Consider the following 27,997-nt stretch of genomic DNA (forward strand, 5'->3'; position numbering starts at 1 on the left):
AAGCCTTGCCTAGCCTGGTCCTTTCTTGACCTTGCAAAGGATCTCCCAAATCATGTGATCTGTAAAATTTGTCAGCACTCGATAAGTTGAGGCCAAAACCTTACCAGTTTGACAACTTCTTCCATGAATCGTCACATGAATAACAAGCATAAGTCCCAGTGGGAAGCTCACTGTGCTGCAATGCGGCCTAGCGGAGCGGGCCAACCACCGCCTGCCCCTTCCAGTGCATCTGCACGCTCTTCATCTTCTATGACTGTGGGGACAGCTGTCAGACCTGTTCTTCCACACAGACCTTCCACCTCTTTAACCGCAACAGGCAGTGTGCTTGGCAGGTCGTCAGTTGGTTTGGAAGGGGAACCAAGTGCTGGTGTGAAGCTCTCTCAGACATCGATAGCACCAACTTTGGATGAAGGTAACATCATGTCTCCACCGGAACTTTCCTCACAGTTCTGCAGTTTTCCAGGGACACCCTACTTAACACTGTCTCCACACAGCAGCCAGATCTCGGTCCCTCAGATGTGGACAAATATAAGGCCATTTCTTCCGAGCCATGACAAAGCTAAGAGGTTGACTTTATCCCTCTGTAAGCTCCTGGTTACCAAAATGCTGCCTTTCCGCCTGGTGGACACAGAGGATTTTTGAGACCTTATGTCCGTCACAGTGCCCCAGTACCAGATGCCCAGTCGCCACTACTTCTCCAAGAAAGGTGTGCCTGTGCTACACCAGCATGTCACACACAACATCACCGCTTCCTTGAGAAACTCTGTGTGTGACAGGGTGCATTTCACCACCGATACTTGGACCAGTAAGCATGAACAGGGGCGTTATATGTCGCTGACTGGGCACTTGGTAACTATGGTGAGAGATGGAGAAGGGGCTGCTGTAAAAGTCTTGCCGTCCCCACGAGTTGTGCGTCAATCCTCTGTATGTAGAAGTTCATCCACTGCTTCTGACTCCTCAACCTCTTCTGGGTCCTCCACCTCTGCCCCAAGCCTGCCTGGTCAGGCCACTCACGTTGTAACTGTGCACAAGGAATCCCACACACCTCCTTACTATGCTGGCAGCAGAGCTGAATGGCATCAGGCGGTCTTTACCTTGAAATGTCTTGGAAATAAGAGTCACACAGTGGAGGAGTTGTGGTCATCTCTTGCAAGGGAGTTTCAAAAATGGTTGTCTCCACTCAACCTGCAGCCTGGGAAGGCTATGTGCGACAATGCTGCAAACCTTGGTGCGGCCCTACGCTGGGGCAAGGTGACACACGTGCTTTGTATGGCTCACATGTTGAACCTTGTTGTTCAGCAATTTTTAACCCACTATCCCGGCCTAGATGGGCTTCTGCACAGGGCATGGTCACTCTCTGCTCATATCTGCCGTTCAACCGCCGAAGCTGACCGACTTGTATCGCTCCAGAAGTCTTTCGGCCTGCCGGTTCATCGCCTGAAATGCGATGTGCCGACACGCTGGAATTCTACTCTCCACATGTTACAGCGACTGTGGTAGCATCGTCGAGCCCTGGTGCAATACGTCATGACGTATAGCCTGGACCAACGAGATGCAGAGGTGGGGCAGATGACGCTGCTGGAGTAGTCTCAGATCTAGGACCTATGCACCCTTCTGCACAGTTTCGACATGGCGACGAATATGTTTCGCACTGACAATGCAATTATCAGCATGACAATTCCAGTCATTTACATGCTGGGGCACACGCTAAACACTATTCGGAGTCAGGGGGTGGGACAACAGGAAGGGGAGGAACTACAGGAGGATTCATATGCGCAAGACACAACAACATCACCAAGGTCGAGACGTTCATCATCACCAAGGCGGCAGGATGGGACGGTGGGGGAGAGGGATTAACAAGAGTGCATGGTAGGAGCCGAAATGTTGAGGAAGGTGCAGGAGACCAGGAAGAAATGGAGAACGAACTCTCGATGGGCATAGTAGACTCAGCAGATGAGGGAGACCTTGGTCAAATTTTGGTTAAATGAGGTAGGGGGGAGATGTCAGAGGAAGAAAGCACGGTTATCACCTCGCCGCCACAAACACAGTGCGGACTTGGTCCTCTTGGATGCACAAGACACATGAGCGCCTTCTTGCTGCACTACCTACAACATGACCCTCGGATCGTCCGACTTAGAAGTAATGATGACTACTGGGTTGCCACACTATTAAATCCCCGGTACAAGTTCAAATTTTGCGAAAAAATTCCAGCCATAGAAAGGGACGCACGTATGCAGGAGTATCAGCAGAAGCTGTTACTCGATCTTAGCTCGGCTTTTCCACCAAACCCCAGTGGTGCACAGAGTGAATCTCCCAGTTGTAACTTGCCAAGCATGGGACGATCTCGTCATCAACAGTCAAACCGTACCAGCAGCACCGTATCTGGTGGTAACAGCAATTTTATTGAATCGTTTGATAAATTTTTTAAACCATCCTTTTCAAGGCCACCAGAGACAAGAAGTCTGACACATAGTCAACAGCTGGAGAGGATGATACAGGAGTATCTCCAAATGAACATCGATACCATGACTTTGCAACTGGAGCTTTGCTCATTTTGGGCTTCAAATCCTGAAAAATGGCCAGAGCTCGCCACTTGCGCCTTGGAGATCTTGTTGTGTCCCACACCCAGTATTGCCCTGATCATGTATTCTATGCTGCTGGGTGTGTGCTGACACATAAGCGCATGCGTCTGTCCAGCGACAATGTGGACAGACTAACGTTCATCAAGATGAAAAAGTCATGGATCCACAAGGACTTTGCTACCCTTGTGTCATCCTGGGGAGAGTAAAGGCTTGTGGATTTGGAATGTGCTTGATGCAAATGTACCTGTCAAGTATGAAACTAGGGCACAAGTGATGCCAATGAAGGGGTGTCTGTGGGGCCCAATTTTTGGAAAAAAGGGAGACTCTTCTTGGACTCCCCTTGCTGTGTTTTTAAAAACGAACCAAGATGAACAAGTCATGGTTCAGCAAAGACTTTGCTACCTACCCCGGTGTCATCCTGGGGACAGTTAAGGCTGGCGTATTTTGTAATTTTCTTGATGCAAATCAACATGTGAAGTTTGCAACTGAGGCACAAGTGATGCCACTGAAGTGGTGTCTGTGGGGCCCAATTTTTGGAAAAAAGGGAGACTCTTCTTGGAGCCCCCTTTGCTGTGTTTTTAAAAATGAGCCAAGATGAACACATCATGGTTCAGCAAACACTTTGCTACCTACCTCGGTGTCATCCTGGGGACAGTTAAGGCTGGCATATTTTTGAATGTGCTTGATGCAAATGTACCTGTCAAGTTTGCAATTGGGGCACAAGTGATGCCACTGAAGGGGTGTCTGTGGGGCCCAATTTTTTGAAAAAAGGGAGACTCTGCTTGAAGTCTGCTTGCTGTGGTTGTAAAAAGGAGCCAAGCCAATCTAGACACAAACTGGACTCCCCTATCGGACACAACGTTCTCAGGAATACCATGCCAACAAACCACCTGACGAAGAAACAAAGGCACCAACTCAGAAGCTGATGGCAACTTAGGCAAGGGCACCAAATGGACCATCTTGGAAAATCTATCACAGATTACCCAAATAACCGTCATCCCCTGAGAAACAGGGAGATCAGAAATAAAATCCATTGAGATGTGACTCCATGGTCACCTGCAATGTTAATAGCAGTCCACTGGAATGAGAACAAGAAGACTTGGATCCAGAACAGATCCCAAAGGACTGCACAAAACTCCTCACATCATGAGGCAGAGAAGGCCACCAAAAGGACCTACTCACCAAATCCTTGGTGCCAACAAATCCCAGGATGACCAGCCAACACAGAACAATGAACTTCAGACATCACTCTACTCCTCCATTGGTCAGGAACAAACAATTTCCCCCAGGACATCTTTCGGGTTTGTTCTCCTAAAATTCCTCAACAGTAAGTCTCAAATCGGATGAAATCGCGAAGAGAATCACTCCCTCGTGCACAATGGTAGAAGGCTCGGTCACATCAAGAGAATTAGCAAATAAACTCCTATAAAGGGCATCCGTCTTAATGTTCTTAGTGCCCGGAATATAAGAGACCACAAAATCTAAGTGCGTAAAAAACAAGGCCCATTTAGCCTGCCTGGGATTCAACCTCCTGGCAGATTCAAGATAGATCAAATTCTTATGATCAGTGAGTACAATAATTTGATGTCTCACCCCCTCAGCCAATGTTGCCATTCTTCAAAGGCCCACGTCATAACCAATTATTCCCGATTCTCCACATCATAATTTCGCTCCGGTGGTGAACATTTCTGGGGAAAAAAAGCACAGGGTCTAATTTTAGAAGTCACAGAGGCTCTTTCAGACAAGACAGCCCCAACTCCAATCTCAGACGCATCGATCTCCACCTGAAAAGGAATAGACACATCAGGCTGCCGCAAGACTGGAGCAGAAGTAAACCTGCTTTTAAGCTCCTGAAAAGCCGAGACTGCCTCTGGAGACCAATTCACATCAGCTCCCTTTTTGTTCAAATCAGTCAATGGATTGACAAAACTGGAAAAATTGCCTATGAATTTACGATAGAAATTAGCAAAACCCAAAAACTTCTGAAGGGCTTTCAAAGAAGTAGGCTGAACATAATCAAGAATGGCCTGGACATTGACCGGATCCATCTCAATAGAAGAAGGGGACAAAATGAACCCAAAAAAGAGATCTTTTGTATGCCAAAAAGACATTTCGATTCCTTGACATATAACGCATTGTCCTTGAGAACCTGAAACACTGTCCGAACCAGTTTAACATGAGATTCCCAGTCATCAGAAAAAAATCAAAATGTCATCCAAATAGACAATCAAAAAGTGTCAACTAAGTCCCAGAAAATATCATTTATGAAAGATTGAAAGACAGAAGACGCATCAGTGAGCCCAAAGGGTATCACTAGGTTCTCAAAATCCCCCTCAGGGGTATTAAACGCCATCTTCCATTCATCATCCTGCTTAATCCAAATGAGATTATATGCTCCCTGAAGATTGAGTTTAGTAAAATAACTAGCACCCTTCACTCTAGAAAACAGGTTAGAAATCAGAGGAAATGGATACTGATATTTAACCGTAATTTTATTAAGGAGACGATAGTCAACACAGGGCCACAATGAGCCAACCTTCTTAGCCACAAAGAAAAAAACGGCACCCAAAGGTGAAGATGAAAGTCTGATGTGACCCTTCTCCAAAGACTCCATATATAAGTCCACATAGCATCATGTACAGATAAATTGAAAAGCTGTCCTTAAGAAATTTACATTCAGGCACAAATTCAATAGCGCAATCACAGTCCCTATGCGGAGGCAAGGGTGCAGCCTCGGTCTCATTAAATACATACATAAAATCCGTCAAATAGTCAGGGACCTCCTGTGTCTGAGATGAAATAGACAAAACAGGAATATCATTATGCACAGATTGGCAGCACCAACTAGTCACAGACAAGGATGTCCAATCGAGAACTGGATTATGGGTTTGGAACTAAGGGAATCCCAGTACCAAAATGTCATGAAAATTATGCAAGACCAAAAACTTAAAAACTTCCTAATGGTCAGGTGTGACCCGCATCGTCACCTGGGTCCAAAACTGGGGCTTATTTTCAGCTAAAGGAGTAACATCAATACCACTCAAAGGGATAGGAGCATGCAAAGGTACCATAGGAAAACTACAATGCTCAGCAAACCCAAAATCCATAAAATTAAGGGCAGCTCCTAAATCAATTAAAGCCATAGCAGAAAATGATGGCAGGGAACAGATCAAAGAAACCAACAAAAGAAACTTGGACTGTATACCGCCCAAAGTAAACGAACGGGCAAATCATTTCTCGTGCTTAAGGTAGACAGAAATAGTATGAGAGGTGTCTCCACAGAAGAAACATAGCTTATTATGCCGTCTAAAACCCTGCCGTTCTGCCCTATAAAGGACCCTATCACACTGCATAGGCTCTGGTGACTGCTCTGAGAGCAACACCTCAGCTCGCATATTTTTACGTTAACGTAAATTCCTGTCAATCTGAAAGGCCAATGACATAGAGTCATTGAGACCAGAGGGGATAGGAAAGCCCACCATAACATCCGCAAGAGCCACATCATTCCACTCAGTAAGGACAACTCACTTATGAAACTTCTGACAATATACCTCTGCAGGTTCCTGACCCTGGGTCAAAGCCAATAAAATTTTCTTGGCTTGATCACTGGCATTAGGTGCATCAAAAAACAACCTCAGAGCCTGAAAAAAAAAATCCACATCAGCAAAAGCAGGATCTTCAGGCGCCAGGAAAAAAGCCCAATCCTGGGGGTCACCACTCAGCTGGGAGATAACAATCTGAACTCGCTGCCTGGAAGACCCTGAGGACTTTGGTTTGAAGGCAAAAAATAACCTACAATTATTCTTGAAGTTCAAGAATTTAGACCGATCCCAAGAAAACAAATCAGGTACAGGTATCTTAGGTTCTACAGCAGTATCTGGGCAAGATAATTGGATATATCCTTAACCTGAGACGTAAGCTGATCAACTCACTCAGCTAATTGTGTAACGTCCATAGGAGCACAAGATCCTCCACAGCACCAGAGAAAAAGAGGAAAAAACACACACAAAAAAATTCTGACACCTTTCCAAATGCGGAAACCCAAAAAGTAACCAGAGTGACTGGAACCTTAATGGACTGCAGACCTAATACTGACACACAACTAGAAATAGCCGTTGGGCAAACCTACGATGACCTAGTCGCCTCGACAAAGCCGGAGAACTAAATATTCTTACAGAGAGAAATATTAGAAAAAGCTAATCTGCCTTGGAGCAATCCCCAAAGATATAGACAGCCCCCCACATGCAAAGACTACGGTGATATAAGAAAACGTAATACATAGCTAAAAAATAGATTCAGCAAAGATGAGGCCCAATCTATTTGTATAGGAAAGGATAGGAAAGAGCACTGTGTTCAGCCATGCAAACCCTAGTAAATACCAGCACGCCTGATATGGAAAAGCCCTTAGACCACACAGGCTCTCCCCCACTATATCAGTACTTTGGTGTTACTGGAATCCATAAAACACCAATATAGATGAGGGACTAAATTTAATACCAAGCATGACAAAACACAATACATAGCAAAACATGGAGCTCGGTATGCACACTCCCAGCAGGGAATTATCCAACTCCACCACAAACTCAACACAGGCAAAATCAGGAATCAAGCATTAGTATCAAAACAGAAAAAAACTACAAGAAAGTGAAAACAATAAGCAGAGGTACAAGGACCAACTTATCTGGGAGGAGTTCTGGCAGAGAGAATAGCTGGTTTCAGAATGTCCTTAGCACACAGGAGATACCTTGAGCACCGGCATGGAACAGAAAAAACCTACTCAGTTATATAGGCCCAATCTGAATGACCTGATTGCCAGTCCTCCACAGGTATCTGCCTCCCATTCAACAAGTCACCTGCACCGCTGGCACTGACCACACGAGGGAGCCCCAAACTGGAAAATGTATTCACAACAGGCCTATTCGTCGGACATTCGAGAAGTCGAATATTTTGGAATTCGATGATCCCTAGCTATAACACATAGTCAATATACCTGTGTGTCGGCCATCTACATAGTATTTTGAGTGTGCGTATGTACCTATCTGCAGCTGTTGTGTTCGCCTTGCCCTTTTGGTTACTAGCTGCAGTATTCCATTTCTGCACGGTGGACCCCGGGTTGCGATTGGGAATTAATTATTCCCTTTCAATCCACCAAACCCGTACAACTGCTCCCTGTTAGTTCAGGGGAATAATTATAAAATTCACCAGTAAACCTTTGTAATAGAAAAGTTATCATTTTAACTTAATTTAAGAATTTTTTTTACAGCTTCTCTTATATTGTTATTCCTTAGACTGTATATAATGGGGTTGATGAAAGGAGTGAAAACAGTAAATAACAGCGACTGGAGTTTATTGATATTCATGGTTTGCTCTTGTGTGGGGAAAACATAAATACTGAACAATGTCCAGTAGAAAATGGAGACCACGGTGAGGTGGGAGCTGCAGGTGGAGAAGGCTTTCTGTCTGCCAGTATTTGATGGGATCCTAAAGATAGCAGCAATAATCTTGGCATAAGATACAATTATTATTATAATTGGGATGATTACTGAAGGAGTGCCTAACAATGTGATTTCAAGGTGAACAATGGAAGTATCGGAGCAGGCGATGTCCAGTAGAGCATTCATGTCACAGAAATAATGGTCAATAATATTGGGACCACAAAATGTTAGCATTGCTGTCCTGATAGATGCAACCAATGTAATGGAAAACCCAAAAGCCCAAGAAATGATGACCAGCCTCACACAACAAGTCTTTGTCATTATAGTAGCATAACGGAGGGGATTACAGATGGCCACGTATCTGTCATAAGACATCACTGTGAGGAGAAGACATTCAAATGCTTCTAAGACACAGAAGATATACAGTTGGGTTATGCAGTTAGTAAAAGTAATGGTCCCCCCGTTGTATAGAAGGATCTGAAGCAGCTTAGGTACAATATTTGTGGTCAACAAGATATCTCCGATGGACAGTTGGGAGATGAAGATGTACATTGGAGTCTGTAGGTTTTTGCTTGTGAACACCAGGATGATAATCAGGAGATTTCCACATATTGTCCCACAAAAAACTGACAGGAACAGAGAGAATTGCAAAACTCTTATATATTTACTTGCATGAAATCCTAGGAGGAAAAAATGTCTGCCGATAGTCACATTTCTTGCCTAAATTTTGAAGGGGAAAAAAGAAGACAAAGAGAAATGTTTTAGTATCTGTTAAAACCAAGAAACTAGGAGAGCTTACACTCTACATGGGAGAAAACAGAGAGAGGAACCCACTGGCCATAAGAGCTTATAGTCTACAGAAGAGAAAAAGAGAGGAATCCACTGACCATAAGAGCTAACACTCATCAGAAAAGAGAGGCTTGTCAAGTGACATTGGAGGTGGAAAATGACTCGGCTGTACAAACTCTACTCTACTGGAAACTGGTAATTTCTGATGACCCAGGTACTACCCACCTCTGCTGTACAAGATGTGATAATCTGCAACATAGTATAAATGAAGAGCATTATGGGGAAATCCTTACTGCAATGCAAATTGATGTGATCCCGCTCTCTGACGCATCATGTCTGGGATAAATGGAGCCGGGCAGATTTTTTCTGCAAATGATAAATCAAATATCAAAATGTTCAAGTTTGGGTAAAACTGGAAAAGTTTTGAACTGAAAATTCAACTCGATCTTCCACATATAAATTCACTCATCTCTACCGAGCAGCAACACAACAAGAGATGATGGATCCAGCAATCTAGCCATCAATGAAGTCTGTTCCAGCACAAGAGTAGCCTGAGAGAAGTGCACATCAGAAAGATTCAGGCCAAACTCATACTCAGCTGATTATTATGTTTGTTGCCTAAGAAGTAATGAGCTGAACTGTTAAACATGGCGAATAGAAGGAGACACAACATTGCCAGACACTTCTGGTGTCAATTTCATATCCATTCAGATAAGTTGTTTTCCAACTACCGATCATCATAAGTCAGAAATACATTCCTTATACATATAAATCTAATATTTTCAAGATTTTACAATTAAAAAGATATTTTATAACTGGAGATGAAACACCCCCCCAGTGTTCGAGTTTGGTTTGGTTCTTCGAACGGCGGCTCAATTCGGCGAACGTTCGATGAATGTTCGCCGAAAACCTTCGAACCCCATTGAAAACAATGGCAGGCAAACACAAACACATGGAAAACACCTTCTAAGGTGTCCAAAAGGTGAGAAACAACTCACAAGACACCAAAAACACATGGAAAAGTGACAAGTACATATACTCATGCTAAAACAAAAGAGCTGGACGAGTAAAAGGAGGAGGAGACACAGATATAGGCATGTCATGCCCTTCTAAAATCATGTAAAACACAGCAAGGTGACTCCAACCAGAGTCTCTCTTTTTTCCAAAAACTGGGCCACAGACTCAACTTAAATGGCATCAGTTGTCCCCCAGTTGCAAACTTGACAGGTTGATTTGCATGAAGGACAATCCAAATCCACAAGCTTTTGCTCTCCACAGGATGACACAGTAGTAGAAAAGTCCTTGCTGATCCATGTCTTGTTCATCTTGGAACATTTTTAAAAAAACAAAATGGGGACTCCAACCAGAGTCTCCTTTTTTTCCAAAAATTGGTACACAGACACCACTTAAGTGGCATCAGTTGTCCCCAGTTGCAAACTTGACAGGTTTATTTGCATGAAGCACAATCCAAATCCACAAGCAGTTACTCTCCCCAGGATGACACAGGGGTAGAAAAGTCCTTGCGTATCCATGACTTGTTCATCTTGATGAACATTAGTCTGTCCACATTGTCACTGGACAGACACATGCGCTTATCTGTCAGCACACACCCAGCAGCACTGAAGACACATTCCGAGAGAACGTTGGCTGCGAGACACAACAAAATCTCCAAGGCGTAAGTGGCGAGCTCAGGCCATTTTTCAAGATTGGAAGCCCAAAATGAGCAAGGCTCAAGTTGCAGATTCATGGCATCTATATTTAATTGGAGATATTCCTGTATCATCCTCTCCAGCCGTTGACTATGTGTCAAACTTTTTGTTTCTTGTGGCCTTGCAAAGAATGGTTTAAAAAAATCATTAAACGATTCCATAAAATTGCTGTTACCACCAAATACTGTGTTTCTGGTACGGTTTGAGTGATGATGACTCTACAGTCCCATGGTTGTCAAGTTACAACTGTGAGATTCACTCTGTGCACCACTGGTGTTTAGTGGAAAAGCCATGCTAAGATTGAGTAACAGCTTATGCTGATACTCCTGCATACGTGCGTCCCTTTCTATGGCTGGAATTATTTTGCCAAATTTTGTCTTGTCCCGGGGATGTAAGAGTGTGGCAACCCAGTAGACATTATTACTTCTAATTCGGACAATCCGAGGGGCATGTTGTAGGTAGTGCAACAAGAAGGCGCTTATGTGTTTTGCGCATCCAGGAGGACCAAGTCTTTGCTGTATTGGTGGCGGCGAGGTGATAACCGTGCTTCCTTCCTCTGACATCTTCCCCCAATTTCGAACAACCGAAATTTCATCAAGGTCTCCCTCATCTGCTGAGTCTTCCATGCCCATCGCCAGTTCATCCTCCATTTCTTCCTGGGCTCCTGCACCTTCCTCAACAGTTTGGCTGCTACCATGCGCCCTTGTTAATCCCTCTCCCCCACAATCCCATGCCTGCTGCCTTGGTGATGCTGAACGTCTGGACCTTGTAGATCTTGGTATCCTTTCCGCATATGAATCCTCTTGTACTTCCTCCCCTTCCTCTAGTCCCACCACCCGACTCCGAATACTGTTTAGAGTGTGCTCAAGAATGTAAATGACTGGAATTGTCATGCTGATAATGGCATTGTCAGCGCTAAACATATTCATCGCCATGTCGAAACTATGCAGAAAGGTGCATAGGTCCTTAATCTGAGACCACTCCATAAGCGTGATCTTCCCCACCTCTGCATCTCGTTGGCCCAGGCTATACGTCATAACGTATTGCACCAGGCTCTGTTGCACAGTCGCTGCAACATGTGGAGAGTCGAATTCCAGCGTGTCGACACATTGCATTTAAGGCGGTGAACCGGGAGGCCGAAAGACTTCTGTAGTGATGCAAGTCGGTCAGCTCCGCAGTTTGAACGGCGGAAGTGAGCAGATAGTGACCGAGCCCTGTGCAGAAGCCCATCTAGGCCGGGATAGTGGATTAAAAATTACTGGACAGCAAGGATAAGCATGTGAGCCATACAAGGCACGTGTGTCACCTTGCCCAGATGAAGGGCCGCACCCAGGTTTGCAGCATTATTTCACACGGCCTTCCCTGGCTGCAGGTTGAGTGGAGACAACCATTTACGAAACTCGGTCTCCAGAGCTGACCACAACTCCTCCGCTGTGTGACTCTTATTTCCCAGACATTTCTACGTAAAGACCGCCTGATGCTGTTTAGCTCTGCTGCCAGCATAGTAAGGATGTGTGCGGGATTCCTTGTGTGCAGTTACAACATGGGTGGCCTGACCAGACAGGCTTTGGGCGGAGGTGGAGGACCCACACTAGGTTGAAGAGGCAGAAGCAGTGGAGGAACTTCTACATACAGAGGATTGACGCACAACTCGTGGGGACGGCAAGACTTGTACAGCAGACCCTTCTTGTTACGTCACCACCGGAATCCGCTCCAGCGACTTCTGCTCCGATCGCCAGGCAACGCCGTATTCCTACCGTGGATGGTGCTGGTGATGGGAGAGGAGTCGATGCCAGCTGAACTGCTTGGCGCATGCTCCGATTATCCACTTAGCTGGGTTATCTTGGGATCTGCAGGCTGACTGTGGGTGGTGTGTGTCTTCCAGCTGAAGTTGCCAGCGTTCACCTACAGCCAATGGGAAGACACTACACCCTTCTTAGTTCCCCTCCTGTCTGCTGACCTCTGCCAGAGATAGTTCTCATTAACTGGCTCCTGGTCCGTCCTATTCTGTTGTGTGATTCCTGTGTGCTGACTTCTGCGTGTTTTCTGACTACCCTTTTGCCTGCTGTTTTTGTACCTCGCTGCCCGATCTGGATTTGACCTCTGCTAAGTTTTCTGATTACGTCCTTGCCTGCCGATTCTGTCCCTGTTCTGCTATTCCTGGTTTGACGCTGCCTGACGACTACTCTCATTGGACTGCAGCCTTCCAGAGGTAGTGATCTCCAGGGACCTGTGTAATTGTAATTGTCCCCACAGTCATAGAGGATGAAGAGCGCGCGGATGCACTTGAAGTTGCAGACGGTGATTGGTGCGCTCCGCTAGGTATTGTACTGGGACATCCCACTGGGACTTATGCTTGATATCCATGTGACGGTTCATGGTCAAAGTAGTCAAACAAGTGAGGTTTTGGCCTCTACTTAGAGATTGGTGACAAATCTTACACATGACATGAGTTGGGAGATCCTTTGCGATGCCAAAAATGGACCAGGCTAGGCAAGGCTTACAGTCCATGAGACCTGCAGAGCCACCCCTACTGGTGCTCAAAGGCAGAAATGTGGCTGAGGATGCAGTTGTTGACGTGCTTCCAGTACTCCGTCTCTGTCCAGGAAGGCGCAAGCTAACCTCGTCGTCAGTCGCATACTCATCCACCGCCTCTGCTCACCTCATCGAGTGCCTGACTGTGGGTTGACAGTAAGTGGAATCTACAACCTCATCATCACCCTGTGTGTTTGCACTCCCATTGTCCTCAGAGCTAACCTCTTCCTGCTGTGACCGAATAGTTAAGTTGTCATTCCAATCAGGTATCTGAGTCTCATCGTCATCAGAATGTTCCTCATTGTCTCCACCAAGAGGAGTTACAGTTTGGGAATGAGGGTCTACATTATGCTCAGAAACGTCTTCATCAGGGCCTGAATCTAACTCACAAAGCTTCTGGGCATCACTGCAGATCATTTCCTGGTCTGGACTCACTGTAGCTTTGGAGCAGACCTCTGATTCCCAGGCTATGGTGTGACTGAACAGCTCTGCAGACTCAGCCATCTCTCTTACCCTATACTCTGCAGGGCGGGTGGAGACTTGAGAGCTGTTAGAAAGCAAGTGCGATTGGCGTGACAACTCAGAGGACTGTTGTTTTTTGGATGTTAAAGTTGAGGTGGAGGAGAGGCCCCTTGTTGAAGCACTTGAGATCCATTCAAGCATGTTTTTCTTTTATGCATCATCTACCTTTGGTAGAGTTGTTCAGTTCCGTAAAAAAGGGATCACATCAGATTGTCCACGGAAAGTAGTAGACATCTTACTTTTGCTGAAAGATGGCCTTCTCAGCAGATGTTACTGTTGCTTTACCACCTACCCCACGGACACAAACGTTTTTTCCCTTTCCAACATGCCCGTTCCCCATTCCACCAGCATCTGTCCTTTTGCCACTCATTTTGTTTGTGAACAAATCGGACACTTAAAATGTCGTAGCAAAAATGGAGAGGTGGTGTAGATTGCAGAGGTGGTCTAGCTTTATTGACAGCTGAAGAACTAACACTGACTATCACAGCCAATGAAACTGTGGCCCGAGAACTGGCTGCACTTTTTGCAATTCAAATTGCGTAGCAAAAATGGACAGGTGCTGTATAATGCAGAGGTGGTATAGCAAAATTGTCAGCAAAGGAACCCTAATGAAGTATCCCAGACAATGAAAGTATGGCCCTAAAAATGGCAGCACTTTTTGCAATAAAAATTGCGTAGCAAAAATGGAGATGTGGTGTACAATGAAGAGGTGGTATAGCAAAATTGTCAGCAGAGGAACCCTAACGTAGTATCCCAGACAATGAAACTAGACCCCTAAAACTGCCTGCACTTTTTACAATAAAAATTGCGTAGCAAAAATAGAGATGTGGTGTACAATGAAGAGGCGGTATAGCAAAATTGTCAGCAGAGGAACCCTAATGTATTATCCCAGACAATGAAAGTATGGCCCTTAAAATGGCAGCACTTTTTGCAATAAAAATTCCGTAGCAAAAATGGAGATTTGGTGTGCAATGCAGAGGTGGTATAGCAAAATTGTCAGCAGAGGAACACTAAGTTAGTATCCCAGACAATGAAAGTATGCCCCTAAAACTGCCTGCACTTTTTACAATAAAAATTGTGTAGCAAAAATGGACAGGTGCTGTACACTGCACAGGTGCTGTAGCTTGCTTGTCAGCAGAGGAAGCCTCACTTTCTATCCCTGACAATAGAAACTATGCCCCAAGGAATTGTCTGAGCTGATGTAGCCAGACGCTGTGATAAACCCTTGCACAGCGCTGGCACACACCAGCCTAGCAACAATGGCTATGAACAGCTGTAATGTAGCCCTGAAAAGGGCTGAAATTACAAGTAGTCCCTAATCCCTAAAGCGATGTGTAGATTGCACTGTATGTCTATAACACACACAGCAGCAGCAGCGGGAGCGGTGACTGTCAACCACCCGCAGCAGAGAGATAATGGCGGTGATGGGGAAAGTGGCCGGGTCTTATAAGGTAAAGACATGTGACATGCACAGCCTATGACACATGCCCTTGCTTGTCTGTCAAAAATCCATTTTGCTGTGTTTGTGTCTTTGATTGGCTGACAGCCTGGCCCGCCCCACTGTACGCGCGGTTAGGAAAAAAAATGGTGATCGCCATTCTTTCAGCACTCAGCAGCACCACAGATCTGAACCCTGTCCCCCCGCACACTATACGCTGAATTTTGATAATAGTATTATTAACAGTGACTCACAGTCACAGTAACTTGAAGCAAATCGTTTGAGTTCGTCGAAAAACTCGAACACCGACCAAAATCACTCGAATTTGAAATTGGTGAACCGTTCGAATCGAACATCGCTCAACTCTATTTATAACATATGGAAACAAACTAGAAATTTTAATGTGTATGATTTCAACTGATTAAATATAATTTATTTGTCATGGTCCATGTGATCTAGTTTTCTGAGTTTCGATGATTTCTTCCTCGTAACTCCATTCTACATCCTGATGAAGGTCCTTGGCTTTATTGCACAGACAGACTCCATCACCAACTGCTGGGAATAGAGAAACCATTAATCCCATTACCAACCCCTTCTGTACAGCAATCCTCCATTTTGTATGAAGACAGAATATAACCAGATAGAGATCAGCTAGGAAGTCTCATGTAAAAAATGTCTATGTATAGACATACAAAAGAGTTCTAGTATGTTGTAAATTAAAAATAATGGCAAATTGAAGATGGGTTAGAAGAAAACACATACATCACATAATACTATAATCCTCATGTACTGTGCATTTTATCCCCTTAGCCTTATACCTATTGTCATCTATTGTATATATTTAGCAATAATATTTTGATACTATTATATTGCAGTTTATATGGAATACTGAACGTTACAATCTGATTGTAGATTTCAAACTCTTAAGGCCCCATTACATGCAGCGGCATCGCTAACGAGATGTCATTGGGTTCACGGAATTAGTGACGCACATCCGGCCTCGCTAGCGACGTCGTTGCTTTTGAAACGTACGAACGATCGCTACCGATCAAAAATACTCACCTTATCATTGATCGTTGACATGTCATTCTAATCTCAAATATCGTTGATTGTGCTGGATGCAGGTTGTTCGTTGTTCTTGAGGCAGTACACATCGCTATGTGTGACACCCCAGGAACGACGTACAATACCGTACCTGCATCCTCCGGCAACGAGGTGGGCGTCACTTTCTTTCGGCTGCTCTCTGCCCCTCTGCTTCTATTGGTCGGCTGCCGTGTGACATCGCTGTGACGCCACATGAACCGCCCCCTTAGAAAGGAGGCGGTTTGCCAGCCACAGCGATGTCGCTAGGCAGGGAAGTCCGTGTGACGGGTCCTAGCGATATTGTGCGCCATGGGCAGCAATTTGCCCGTGACGCACAAACGACGGGGGCGGGTGCTTTCACCAGCGTCATCGATAGCGATGTCGCTGCATGTAAAGCCCCCTTTAGTCGTGTGAACTAAAGAATTCCTTTTAAATATCAAATACCTTCTATCTGTATATAACATTCACCTATAGAGATCGGAGTTAGCTCTGATCACTGCAGGTGATGGCGTAATAAATATGTGCAGTTCCTAAACTTAATATATGTCACATTTTAAAAAATATTTGTTAGTGATTCCGCTTTTTCTTTGATCATTTTTTCCCCACCTTCCTGCCATTGTCACCAGTAGGTTTCTCTAGATTATACTTACAGGTCAATTGCCTATTTTGACACCTATATAACAAGCATTCAGAATTGTAGAATAGATGGTCAGAATTTTTGCTGACCATTGGGTAGTTTTTGGAACATTGACTTGCAAACAAGAGAAAACAACAAATCTTTTTACTTTGTAGAGATGAGCCGATTGATCCACACAAAGGTAAGATCAGGCCGAATGTCCAGAAATTCAGGGCTTTACGGGATTAAAAACATTTTGAGATTCAATTTCGAGTTTTCAAAAGAAAAAAAAAATGATTTCCCGTCACAATTTTCCGCACTTCTGAATCTTTATAACAGACAGGTGTAATTTTAAAAAACAGCGATGGACTCTTCACAATGTCCTTCAGCTTTGACATCTTCAAAAAAAACACCTAATTCAACACCTCTTATGAAAATATATACTTTATTAAATATTCTTAAAACCGGAACATAGGAATGTTCTCTCTTTTTTTTCCTCTAAAAACACATGAAGATAAAGACAGTTGTGCATGTGCTCAACAGTGTTCAACCCACGCCAGGATTCAGCTATAGATAGATGCTTTGTGAAGGGGCATAGGGTTCAGAGGTTCATATCAAGGTGATACTATCTCACATATAACCTATTTCTCAACCCCTGTTCGTCCTCCCGGGGTCCTCGACCTCTGTTCCTAAATACACTCACCCTCACTCTTATAGCTGTTTTTAGGCGGGGGTGACCATCACCAGCGTGATAACAAGTAGTGCAGGACAGAACCACATTTAACATAAATCATGCGTTAGTTTTCAAGGTTCCTCTAATATCAATATAGATCTGTTAGGTAGGAGTCAAGGGAGACTGGGACAAAAGAATTCTGCAACGGGAGGCCAGGTGGACCTTCCTACTGGACTCAGTCAGTCCAAGAGGTCTCAATGAGATCATTAGCTTTCACAGCTTTATATAAGAGCATTTAGCCAGAATAGTGTACTGACAGGGAGAGGGAGTTTGGCCATTTTTATGCCCCGCATATGGTCATTGAATACCATTTCATCATTTAGTTTTAGACTATACCATGGATGGGCCCACAATATAGTCACCACAAGGGAAAAGAGCAAATAAGGGTTATAGCGAGTAGATATAGGCTAGTGTAAGGTAAAGCCCTGACATTGAAGATCATGTACTGGTCCATATAGTCCTTAATGGAAAATAATACACATACATCTATACAGGTTGAGATGTGCCTTCAATTTAAACATCCTCCATGAATGGATGCAGGCTATCTGAGACAGAGCCCTGATACTGAGCTATATATAATTATCGATACAGTCCTAAATTGAAATGAATATCATTTCTAAATATACATACACCTATAGAGACTTGTATGTGGCTCTTATTAACAAACATCTTCCACGCCTGAATAATGGATTAGGCTGCCTAGTAACACAAGACGCCTGCCGATATAACATAAATGCTCCTGTGGTGGGCGTTACTTATTCCACCTACCACTGGCCCCATTGGAGTGTATGATCGGGGCTGCCTAGCAACACAAGACGCCTGCCGATATAACATAAATGCTCCTGTGGTGGGCGTTACTTATTCCACCTACCACTGGCCCCATTGGAGTGTATGATCGGGGTTAGCATCAGCGTCATAAGAGGGGAGGAGACACCCCATGTGACGCTGGAAGCAAGCACCAAGGGAAAGGCACAAACGGGTCACTTCCGGCTGGAGCATATACATCCGGTTTGGAAGGGGGCGGCTCTGATGTACCTGAGACCGTCTGGAACGCAAGCGTGCGTTCCAACACCAGTATCATGTGACGATACAGCAGGGCACTATGGGATGCACGCCGACACGTCACATCCGGTCGGCGATGGCGTCCAGCCGTGGAAAAGGGGAGTTGCTTAGTAAATCTCTCCTTAATAAACCGGGGGGGAAAAGGCAGAACGGGCAGTCTGGATGATGACCACGACCTGATCACACCATATTTATCCTGGAGGAATCGGCTGTGAGCTCCCAGCGTGTCAGAGTAGCAGATACTCGGGACTGACAGTCCTTGCTGGTGGAGCTCACTACCTGTAAGGTAAAAAACCTCTCTTTACCAATAGGACCTTGTGAGGTAATCATTAATCTGCTTAATCAGTTTGTCAGGGAGCTTTATTCAGCATACTGTTCTTCTGAAATGAGAAGTTTATGCTTTATATTGAAAAAGATCTAAGACAAAGCATATACCTTGTGTTACAGGGGATACAGGCGATCCAACTGAAAAAGAGTCTGTTTGTTAAACTCATAGAACAGGGAGCCATTTCCTCCGCCTCTGCATATAGTTTTCCTTACAGGTAATAGTTTTCATCAGCCTGATATGTATATGTTGACTGGTCACTGGATATAGGGTGCAATTTTTGCCTGGCATACTGAATATGAAAATAGATGTATGATTTCCTTTACAGGGATTTACTGTGGCCAGACTTGATCCAGATCTATGGATGCACAGACGCACTAGCATAACTGAAAATTTGTTCCAATGTGCATTGCTTGATTCCCCTGACAGGTAATAGAATCAGTGCCTTGGGGTGTGTATGTCTATCAAAGATGGATAGAGAGACTGTATCGATATATATGTATTTTTATTACAGGACGTTCAGCTTTGAATACAGATATTTTCTTGAGTGGACAAAAAGTCGTCCGGCAGACATATTCAAAACTACCGCTATACATTAAGAGGCTGGATGATGTCCTAGTGCAGGTAGCACATGCATGTCTGAACGAGATATCAATTAATGATGACATAGAGACTGCATTTATATATATATGTATTACAGGACTTGCAGTCTTGAATGATGGTATTGTGGAGTGGGCAAAAAGACGTCCGGTAAACAAATCCAAACCACCGCTACCTTTCAAGAGGTCGGATGACATCTTAGTGCAGGTAGCACATATATGCCCTTGCGCTAAAAGAACGCACATGGATAGAGAATGCAGTCTTATCACTATGCTTTCTACCTACAGGGACTAGTCAGGAGTGACGGAGAGGGATATTAAACCTTCCCCTAACAAAGCCATATACCAGAGAAGGTCTATGTTCTGTCGACTGGCTGAATACCTGAAAATAGTGCCCTCTGTGAGTGACGTAGGGCTCTGATATATGGAATAATAGTATAGTCATATATGCATTATGGTCATTATTTCTTCTCTCTATATTTCAGGTGTGATAATTTATGAAATTTATGAAGTGTATCAGAATTGGTCCCCTGAGGATCCCCTCTATTGCGTTAGGGGGGGAGAAACGCGTCGGGAGAGTCAAAGAGGGTTCATTAGTTAAGTGGGCCTCTTGACTCCTACCTAACAGATCTATATTGATATTAGAGGAACCTTGAAAACTAACGCATGATTTATGTTAAATGTGGTTCTGTCCTGCACTACTTGTTATCACGCTGGTGATGGTCACCCCCGCCTAAAAACAGCTATAAGAGTGAGGGTGAGTGTATTTAGGAACAGAGGTCGAGGACCCCGGGAGGACGAACAGGGGTTGAGAAATAGGTTATATGTGAGATAGTATCACCTTGATATGAACCTCTGAACCCTATGCCCCTTCACAAAGCATCTATCTATAGCTGAATCCTGGCGTGGGTTGAACACTGTTGAGCACATGCACAACTGTCTTTATCTTCATGTGTTTTTAGAGGAAAAAAGAGAGAACATTCCTATGTTCCGGTTTTAAGAATATTTAATAAAGTATATATTTTCATAAGAGGTGTTGAATTAGGTGGTTTTTTGGAGTAATAGCTACCTCTTACATTGTAACTGTGGTTACTGTAGCTTTGACATCTTACCAATTATCAGACCTTGTACATTGGTGGAAAAGCTCAGAAAGGAAGACTTGAATGCATTATATTATAAAGATTAGTGATATTTACTCAATAGCTGCCAATGATAGAGCTTCTGATGGACCTTTATGACAACGTCCATATCTTCCTGATATAATGTGTGTTAGGCCTCTTTCACACATCAGTGAAAAACACAGACATTTTTCACTTACATGATAAGGGTGCGTATGTCCCTCCGTGTACCGTGATTTTGGCACACGGGATCTCCGTGTGCTATCTGTGATAATACACTGAGATCAGGGAGTTATACTCACCTGTCCATGCCGCTGCTGTCCGTGGTGCTGAAGTCTCCTGTGATACTATGTCTGGCCGCCGCTGTCTCCCTTTTGCAGCTACTTATGGGTCTCTATGCAAAGAAAATGTTTGAGCATAATTAGATGGCATGGAAGCAGAGACAGCAGCGGCTGAAAACAGCATCACTGGAGAAGGTAAGTTTAAAAAGCTTTTTTTTTTAAATGTACATGTTTTTCTTGTACATGTTTGATGTATCACAGCACTGTGTGGTCCGAGAGACATGAGTAATGCAAAAAAAAAACTGACTTATCTCCGTGTGGAACATATAAAAAAACTGCAACATAAGTACATGAATCGCTGACATGTGAAGGGGGCCCTATATACTATACATTATTGAGAATGCTAACAGTTAATGTTCCCCTGCCAGTAAGGGCCAGTGACTGTACAATTAATGTTCCCCTGCCTGTAAGGGCCAGTGACTGTACTTACATCAGATACGTCCATGATATTCTAATAATGAGAATATTATATGTAGATGGAATTGTTATTCATCTATTTAAAATAAATTTGTAAATATACAACCCAACGTCTGAAATTATATTAAGTTCCCAGCCAGATAATGAAGCATGAACCTCTATTTATACTCGTATGAATGAGGGAAATTATGGATATTTTTTCCTTCTCATTTCTCCTGTGTCTCATTCCATTGAGGCAATACAATTTAGCAATTATGTAATTGTCTCCAAGATCACTCAGGTCATTGTATTTAATTAATGAGAAAATCAAACAAATAATTTGGTTCACCTCATTGTAGAAGAAGTTGCTCAAAAAGAGTTGGAAGAAATTAGTGTAAAAGTAAATGAAAAATAAAATTACCTTTTCCTTATTTTTTTTACTTCATATATTTAATTATTTTTGGTAAAGTCATAATGTATAAATTGTTAGGAGCCAGAATACTCATCCATAGTATCTCAAATGCATCTGTTTCTTTTCTGTTTCTTTGAATCCATAAGATAATGTGTCAAAAAAATACTCCTCAACCCACAAAGAATTGCTTTTAGAAGATATCCTGATAAGTAGTAATGAGCGAGTGTAATTGTTACTATTCGCTAATCGCACGGATAGTATGGTATTCTGTTTCCTCATTACATTGCGAGTTTTTGAGTACTCGCCTCGTGATTAGAGTTGAGCGCGGTTCGCGGTTCGTGGTTCGAGTGATTTTGGGGGCTGTTCTAGATCGAACTAGAACTCGAGCTTTTTTCTAAAGCTCGATAGTTCTAGTTACAATCGAGAACGGTTCTAGCAGCAAAAAGCCAAGCTAATTACTAGCTGGCTTTCCGCTGTAATAGTGTAAGTCACTCTGTGACTCACACTATTATGAAATTTCAGCGTGTAGAGTGCGGGAACAGCGCATTCAGATCACTGCTGCTGGCATAATGGCGATCGCCATTTTTTTTTTCCTTGTCTTCCTTCCCTAAGCGCGCGCGTGTAGTGGGGCGGGCCAGCATGTCAGCCAATCCCAGACACACACACAGCTAAGTGGACTTTTAGCCAGAGAAGCAACGGCATGTGTGATAGGATGTCCATGTCACATGTCCCTGCATTATAAATAAGAGCATCTGCCCGTCTGGACGCCATTATCTGCCTTCTGCGTCTGGGTGTCAGTCACCGCTGGCGTAGCTCCTGTCTCTGATACTACTGTGTACGCTCTACACACAGCACTATACAGAATAGGGATAGAAGTTTCTATTAGCCCTTGTAAGGGCTAATACCAGCAGGCTCAGAGCCATAGGTGACAGTCAGGTCCGTGGAAACAGATTTTAACAGCTACACAAGATAACAGCGTCTGTGTAGCTAAAGTCAGGGATTTCCTCGCTGCATTTCACCATTAGGAGGGATAGAAAGTGAGGCTTCCTTTCCTCTACCCAGACCCACAACCCTGCCACTGTACCCTCCTGCTCTTTGCACACTCAAGCTCATTGTTACTAAGCCATTATACTAGCAAACACTGAGTAAACTTAGTGGCATCCTAAAAGTGGCTGTAGGACTTCCATTAGTGTCCCACTAGTGCAAATCTTTTTGCAGAACCTCTGCATTGCACACTCAAACTCATTGTTACTAAGCCATTATACTTGCAAACATTGAGTAAAATTAGTGGCATCCTAAAAGTGGCTGTTGGACTTCTGTATTGTCCCACTAGTGGAAAGATATTTGCAGCACGTCTGCCTGCATTGCACACTCAAACTCATTGTTACTAAGCCATTATACTAGCAAACACTGAGTAAACTTAGTGGCATCCTAAAAGTGGCTGTTGGACTTCCATTAGTGTCCCACTAGTGAAAATCTATTTGCAGAACCTCTGCATTGCACACTCAAACTCATTGTTACTAAGCCATTCTACTAGCAAACTATGCTGCCAGTTTAAGGGCCGTAGTTGCATTGTCAGGGATAGTTATTGTTGTTTATTCTGCTGTTAATAAAGATAGACCACCGCTGCAATCTACACCACCTCTCAATTTTTACTACCACATTTTAAGTGCACAATCTTGTCGCAATCAAAATGAGTGGCAAAATGACAGATGCTGGTGGAAAGGGGAAGAGGCATGTTGGAAAAGGAAAAAAAGGGTTTGTCCGTGGTAAAGGTGGTAAAGCTCCATTAACATCTGCTGAAGATAGACCATCTTCCAGCAAAAGTAAGATGTCTACTACTTACCGTGGACAATCCGATGTGCTCCCTTTTTTACGGACACGAACAACTGGAACAAAGCTAGATGATGGCCAAAAAAGGAAAATGCTTGAATGGATCTCAAGTGGTCCAACAAGTGAACCTCTCCGCCACCTCAACTACCGCATCCAAAAAACACCAGTCCTCTGAGTTGTCATCCCAATCACAGTTGCTTTCTCCCTGCTCTGAAGTCTCCATCCGCCCTGCACAGTATGGTGGAACTGAGATGGCTGAGTCTGCAGAGCTGTTCAGTCACACTATAGCCTGGGAATCAGAGGTCTGCTCCCAAGCTACAGTGAGTACAGAACAGGAAATGGTCTGTAGTGATGCCCAGAACCTTTGTGACTCTGATTCAGGCCGTGAGGACCACGTTTCTGAGCATAATGTTGACCCTTTTTCCGAAACCGTAACACCTGTTGTTATAGACGATGAGGAACATACTGATGACGATGAGACGCAGATACCAGATTGGGATGACAACTTAAATATTCGGTCAGGGCAAGAAGAGGCTCGGTCTGAGGGTGAGGGGAGTGCAAACACAACAATTGATGAGGAAGTTCTAGATCCCACCTACTGTCAGCCCACAGTCAGGCACTCGAGGAGGTCAACAGAGGCGGTGGAGGAGGATGCAACCGACGACGAAGTTACCTTGCGCCTTCCTGGACAGAGTCGGAGCACTGGTAGCACGTCTACAACTGCATCCTCAGCCACCACTCTGCCTCTGAGCACTGGTCGGGGTGGATCAGCAGGTAGCATGCCCTCTAAGCCTTGCCTAGCCTGGTCCTTTTTTGACATAGCAAAAGATCGCCCAAATCATGTGATCTGTAAAATTTGTCGTGATTCTGTTAGTAGAGGGCAAAACCTCAGCAGTTTGACATCTTCTTCCATGAATCGTCACATGAATAAATATCATATGTCCCAGTGGGAAGCTCACCGTGCTGCAATGCGGCCTAGCGGAGCGAACCATCCACCGCCTGCCCCTTCCAGTGCATCCACGCGCTCTTCATCTTCTAGGACTGTGGGGACAGCTGTCACACCTGGTTTTCCACGCACAACTTCCACCACTGTAACCGCAACAGGCAGTTTGCTTGGTAGGTCATCAGTTAGTTTGGAAGGGGAAACAAGTGCGTGTGTACAGCTCTCTCAGACATCGATAGGACCAATGTTGTATGAAGGCAACATCATGTCTACGCCTGCACTTTCCTCACAAACCTGCATTTTTCCAGGGACACCCTACTCAACACTGTCTACACACAGCAGCCAGATCTCTGTCCCTCAGATGTGGACAAATAAAAGGCCATTTCCTGCGACCCATGACAAAGCTAAGAGGTTGACTTTATCCCTCTGTAAGCTCTTGGCTACCGAAATGCTGCCTTTCCGCCTGGTGGACACACAGGATTTTAGAGACCTTATGTCTGTCGCTGTGCCCTAGTACCAGATGCCCAGTCGCCACTACTTCTCTAAGAAAGGTGTGCCTGCGCTACACCAGCATGTCGCAAACAACATCACCGCTTCCTTGAGAAACTCTGTGTGTGAACGGGTGCATTTCACCACCGATACTTGGACCAGTAAGCATGGACAAGGACGTTACATGTCGCTGACTGGGCACTGGGTAACTATGGTGATAGATGGTGAAGGGTCTGCTGCACAAGTCTTGCCGTCCCCACGACTTGTGTGTCAATCCTCTGTCTGTCCAAGTTCCGCCACTGCTTCTGCCTCCTCCACCTCATCTGGGTCCTCCACCTTCGCCCCAAGCCTGCCTGGTCAGGCCACCAGCGTTCTAACTGCGCAGAAGGAATCACGCACCCCTCATTACTATGCTGGCAGCAGAGCGCAACGGCATCAGGCGGTCTATAGCTTGAAATGTCTTGTAAATAAGAGTCACACAGCGGCAGAGTGTGGGCAGCTCTGGAGACTGAGTTTAATAAATGGTTGTCTCCACTCAATCTGCAGCCTGGTAAGGCCGTGTGCGACAATGCTGCAAACCTGGGTGCGGCCCTTCGCCTGGGCAAGGTGACACACGTGCCTTGTATGGCTCACGTGTTGAACCTTGTTATCCAGCAATTTTTAACACACTATCCCGGCCTAGATGGCCTTCTGAACAGGGCACGAAAACTGTCTGCTCACTTCCACCGTTCAACCACCACTGCTGAGCGACTTGCATTGCTCCAGAAGTCTTTCGGCCTGCCAGTTCATCGCCTGAAATGCGATGTGCCGACACGCTGGAATTCGACTCTCCACATGTTACAGCGACTGTGGCAGCACCGCCGAGCCCTGATGCAATACGTCATGACATATAGCCTGGGCCAACGAGATGCAGAGGTGGGGCAGATCACCCTGATGGAGTGGTCTCAGATCAAGGACCTATGCACCCTTCTGCACAGTTTCGACATGGCGATGAATATGTTTAGCGCTGACAATGCCATTATCAGCATGACAATTCCAGTCATTTACATGCTGGAGCACACGCTAAACACTATTCGGAGTCAGGGGGTGGGACAATAGGAAGGGGAGGAACTACTGGAGGATTCATATGCACAAGAGACAACAACTTCACCAAGGTCCAGACGTTCATCATCACCAATGCGGCAGGCATGGGACCATGGGGGACAGGGATCAACAAGGGCGCATGGTTGCAGGCGAAATGTTGAGGAAGGTGCAGGAGAACATGAAGAAATGGAGGACGAACTGTCCATGGACATGGAAGTCTCAGCGGATGAGGGAGACCTTGGTCAAATTTCTGTTGAAAGAGGTTGGGGGGAGATGTCAGAGGAAGAAATAACGGTTAGCACCTCTATGCCACAGACACAGCGTGGACTTGGTCCGCATGGCTGCGCAATACACATGAGTGCCTTCTTGCTGCACTACCTCCAACGTGACCCTCGTATTGTCAAAATTAGAAGTGATGATGACTACTGGCTTGCCACACTATTAGATCCCCGGTACAAGTCCAAATTTTGTGACATAATTCCAGCCATAGAAAGGGACGCACGTATGCAGGAGTATCAGCAAAAGCTGTTACTCGATCTTAGCTCGGCTTTTCCACCAAATAACCGTGCAGGTGCAGGAAGTGAATCTCCCAGTTGTAACTTGCCAAACATGGGACGGTCTCGTCATCTTCAACAGTCTACTCGTACCAGTAGCACCGTATCTGGTGCTGGTAACAGCAATTTATGGAATCTTTTCATAATTTTTTTAGACCCTCCTTTGCAAGGCCAACAGAGACAAGAAGTCTGACACATAGTCAATAGCTGGAGAGGATGATACAGGAGTATCTGCAAATGAACATCGATGCCATGACTTTGCAAATGGAGGCTTGCTCATTTTGGACTTCAAATCTTGAAAAATGGCCAGAGCTCTCCACTTACGCCTTGGAGATTTTGTCGTGTCCAGCTGCCAGCGTTGTCTCTGAACGTGTCTTCAGTGCTGCTGGGTGTGTCCTGACAGATAAGCGCATGCGTCTGTCCAGTGACAATGTGGACAGACTGACGTTCATCAAAATGAACAAGTCATGGATCCAGAAGGAATTTACAACCCCTGTGTCATCCTGGGGAGAGTAAATGCTTGTGGATTTGGAATGTGCTTGATGCAAATGTATCTGTGAAGTGTACAACTGCGGCGCAACTGCTGCCACTGATGGGGTGGGTGTCTGTGTGGCCCAATTTTTGGAAAAAAGGGAGACTCTTCTTGGAGTAAGCCTTGCTGTGTTTTTTAAAAGGAGCCAAGATGAACAGATCTGGGATCAGGAAAGACTTTGCTACTGTTAAAAATATACTCTTAAATATATTTTTCTTCAAATACGCGATAAGACGCATGAAAAATGGACTACAAAATGTAAAAAATAAATGTAATTTATATCTGATAAAAATGATTACTAAATTATAAAGTTGCAGTTCAGTTACAGAAAAGGAAAAAAATATACTTCATTAGCTTACGTAAAAGAGTTCAATTAGTCTTTCTTGAGTTCCTGAGAGAGCAACCATATCTTGCTTCGTCTTGGGTCAATGCTGGATCAAAGGAACAGACAGAGATGCTTCTTAGAGGCTGGATAGATGGGATGGATCAGCTTCGACATGTGTGGATTGACTCTCGGAGCAGGAGTGAGCAGCCACCCCCTCCCACAGTGTGTTATATGACAACTGTCCAATCCATATAGGGTATTTCAGCTGAACACAGTTACACATGATAATCACTAGAAGCTTCCAGATGGAAGGATATATATATATATATATATATATATATATATATATATATATATACATATATATATATATATATATATATATATATATATATATATGTACCATGCTATGTCAGCATTTATCCATACTTAATACAGATACCTTATTATTTATTCCTTCTAAGAACTTTATCAATAAGCTATGCCCTTCCAATATAAACTGTGAAAACATATAATATGTCCTACTATAAAATGTTTGATAAC

At 44.4% G+C, this 27,997-nt stretch overlaps 1 protein-coding gene across 1 annotated transcript in view; it reads right to left on the reverse strand.

The window, feature by feature from the left end:
* Positions 1 to 7,816: 7,816 nt before the first annotated feature.
* LOC142302923 (olfactory receptor-like protein I9) overlaps positions 7,817 to 27,997 on the reverse strand; it is a 37,533-nt gene continuing 17,352 nt past the window's right edge. The window contains exon 2 of the mRNA XM_075344027.1: positions 7,817 to 8,737. Within this exon, the coding sequence (XP_075200142.1) occupies positions 7,817 to 8,737 (921 nt within the window). The remainder of the gene's footprint in view (positions 8,738 to 27,997) is intronic.

Source organism: Anomaloglossus baeobatrachus, chromosome 4 (genome assembly GCF_048569485.1).
Source record: "Anomaloglossus baeobatrachus isolate aAnoBae1 chromosome 4, aAnoBae1.hap1, whole genome shotgun sequence".
NCBI classification, from domain to species: Eukaryota; Metazoa; Chordata; class Amphibia; order Anura; family Aromobatidae; genus Anomaloglossus; species Anomaloglossus baeobatrachus.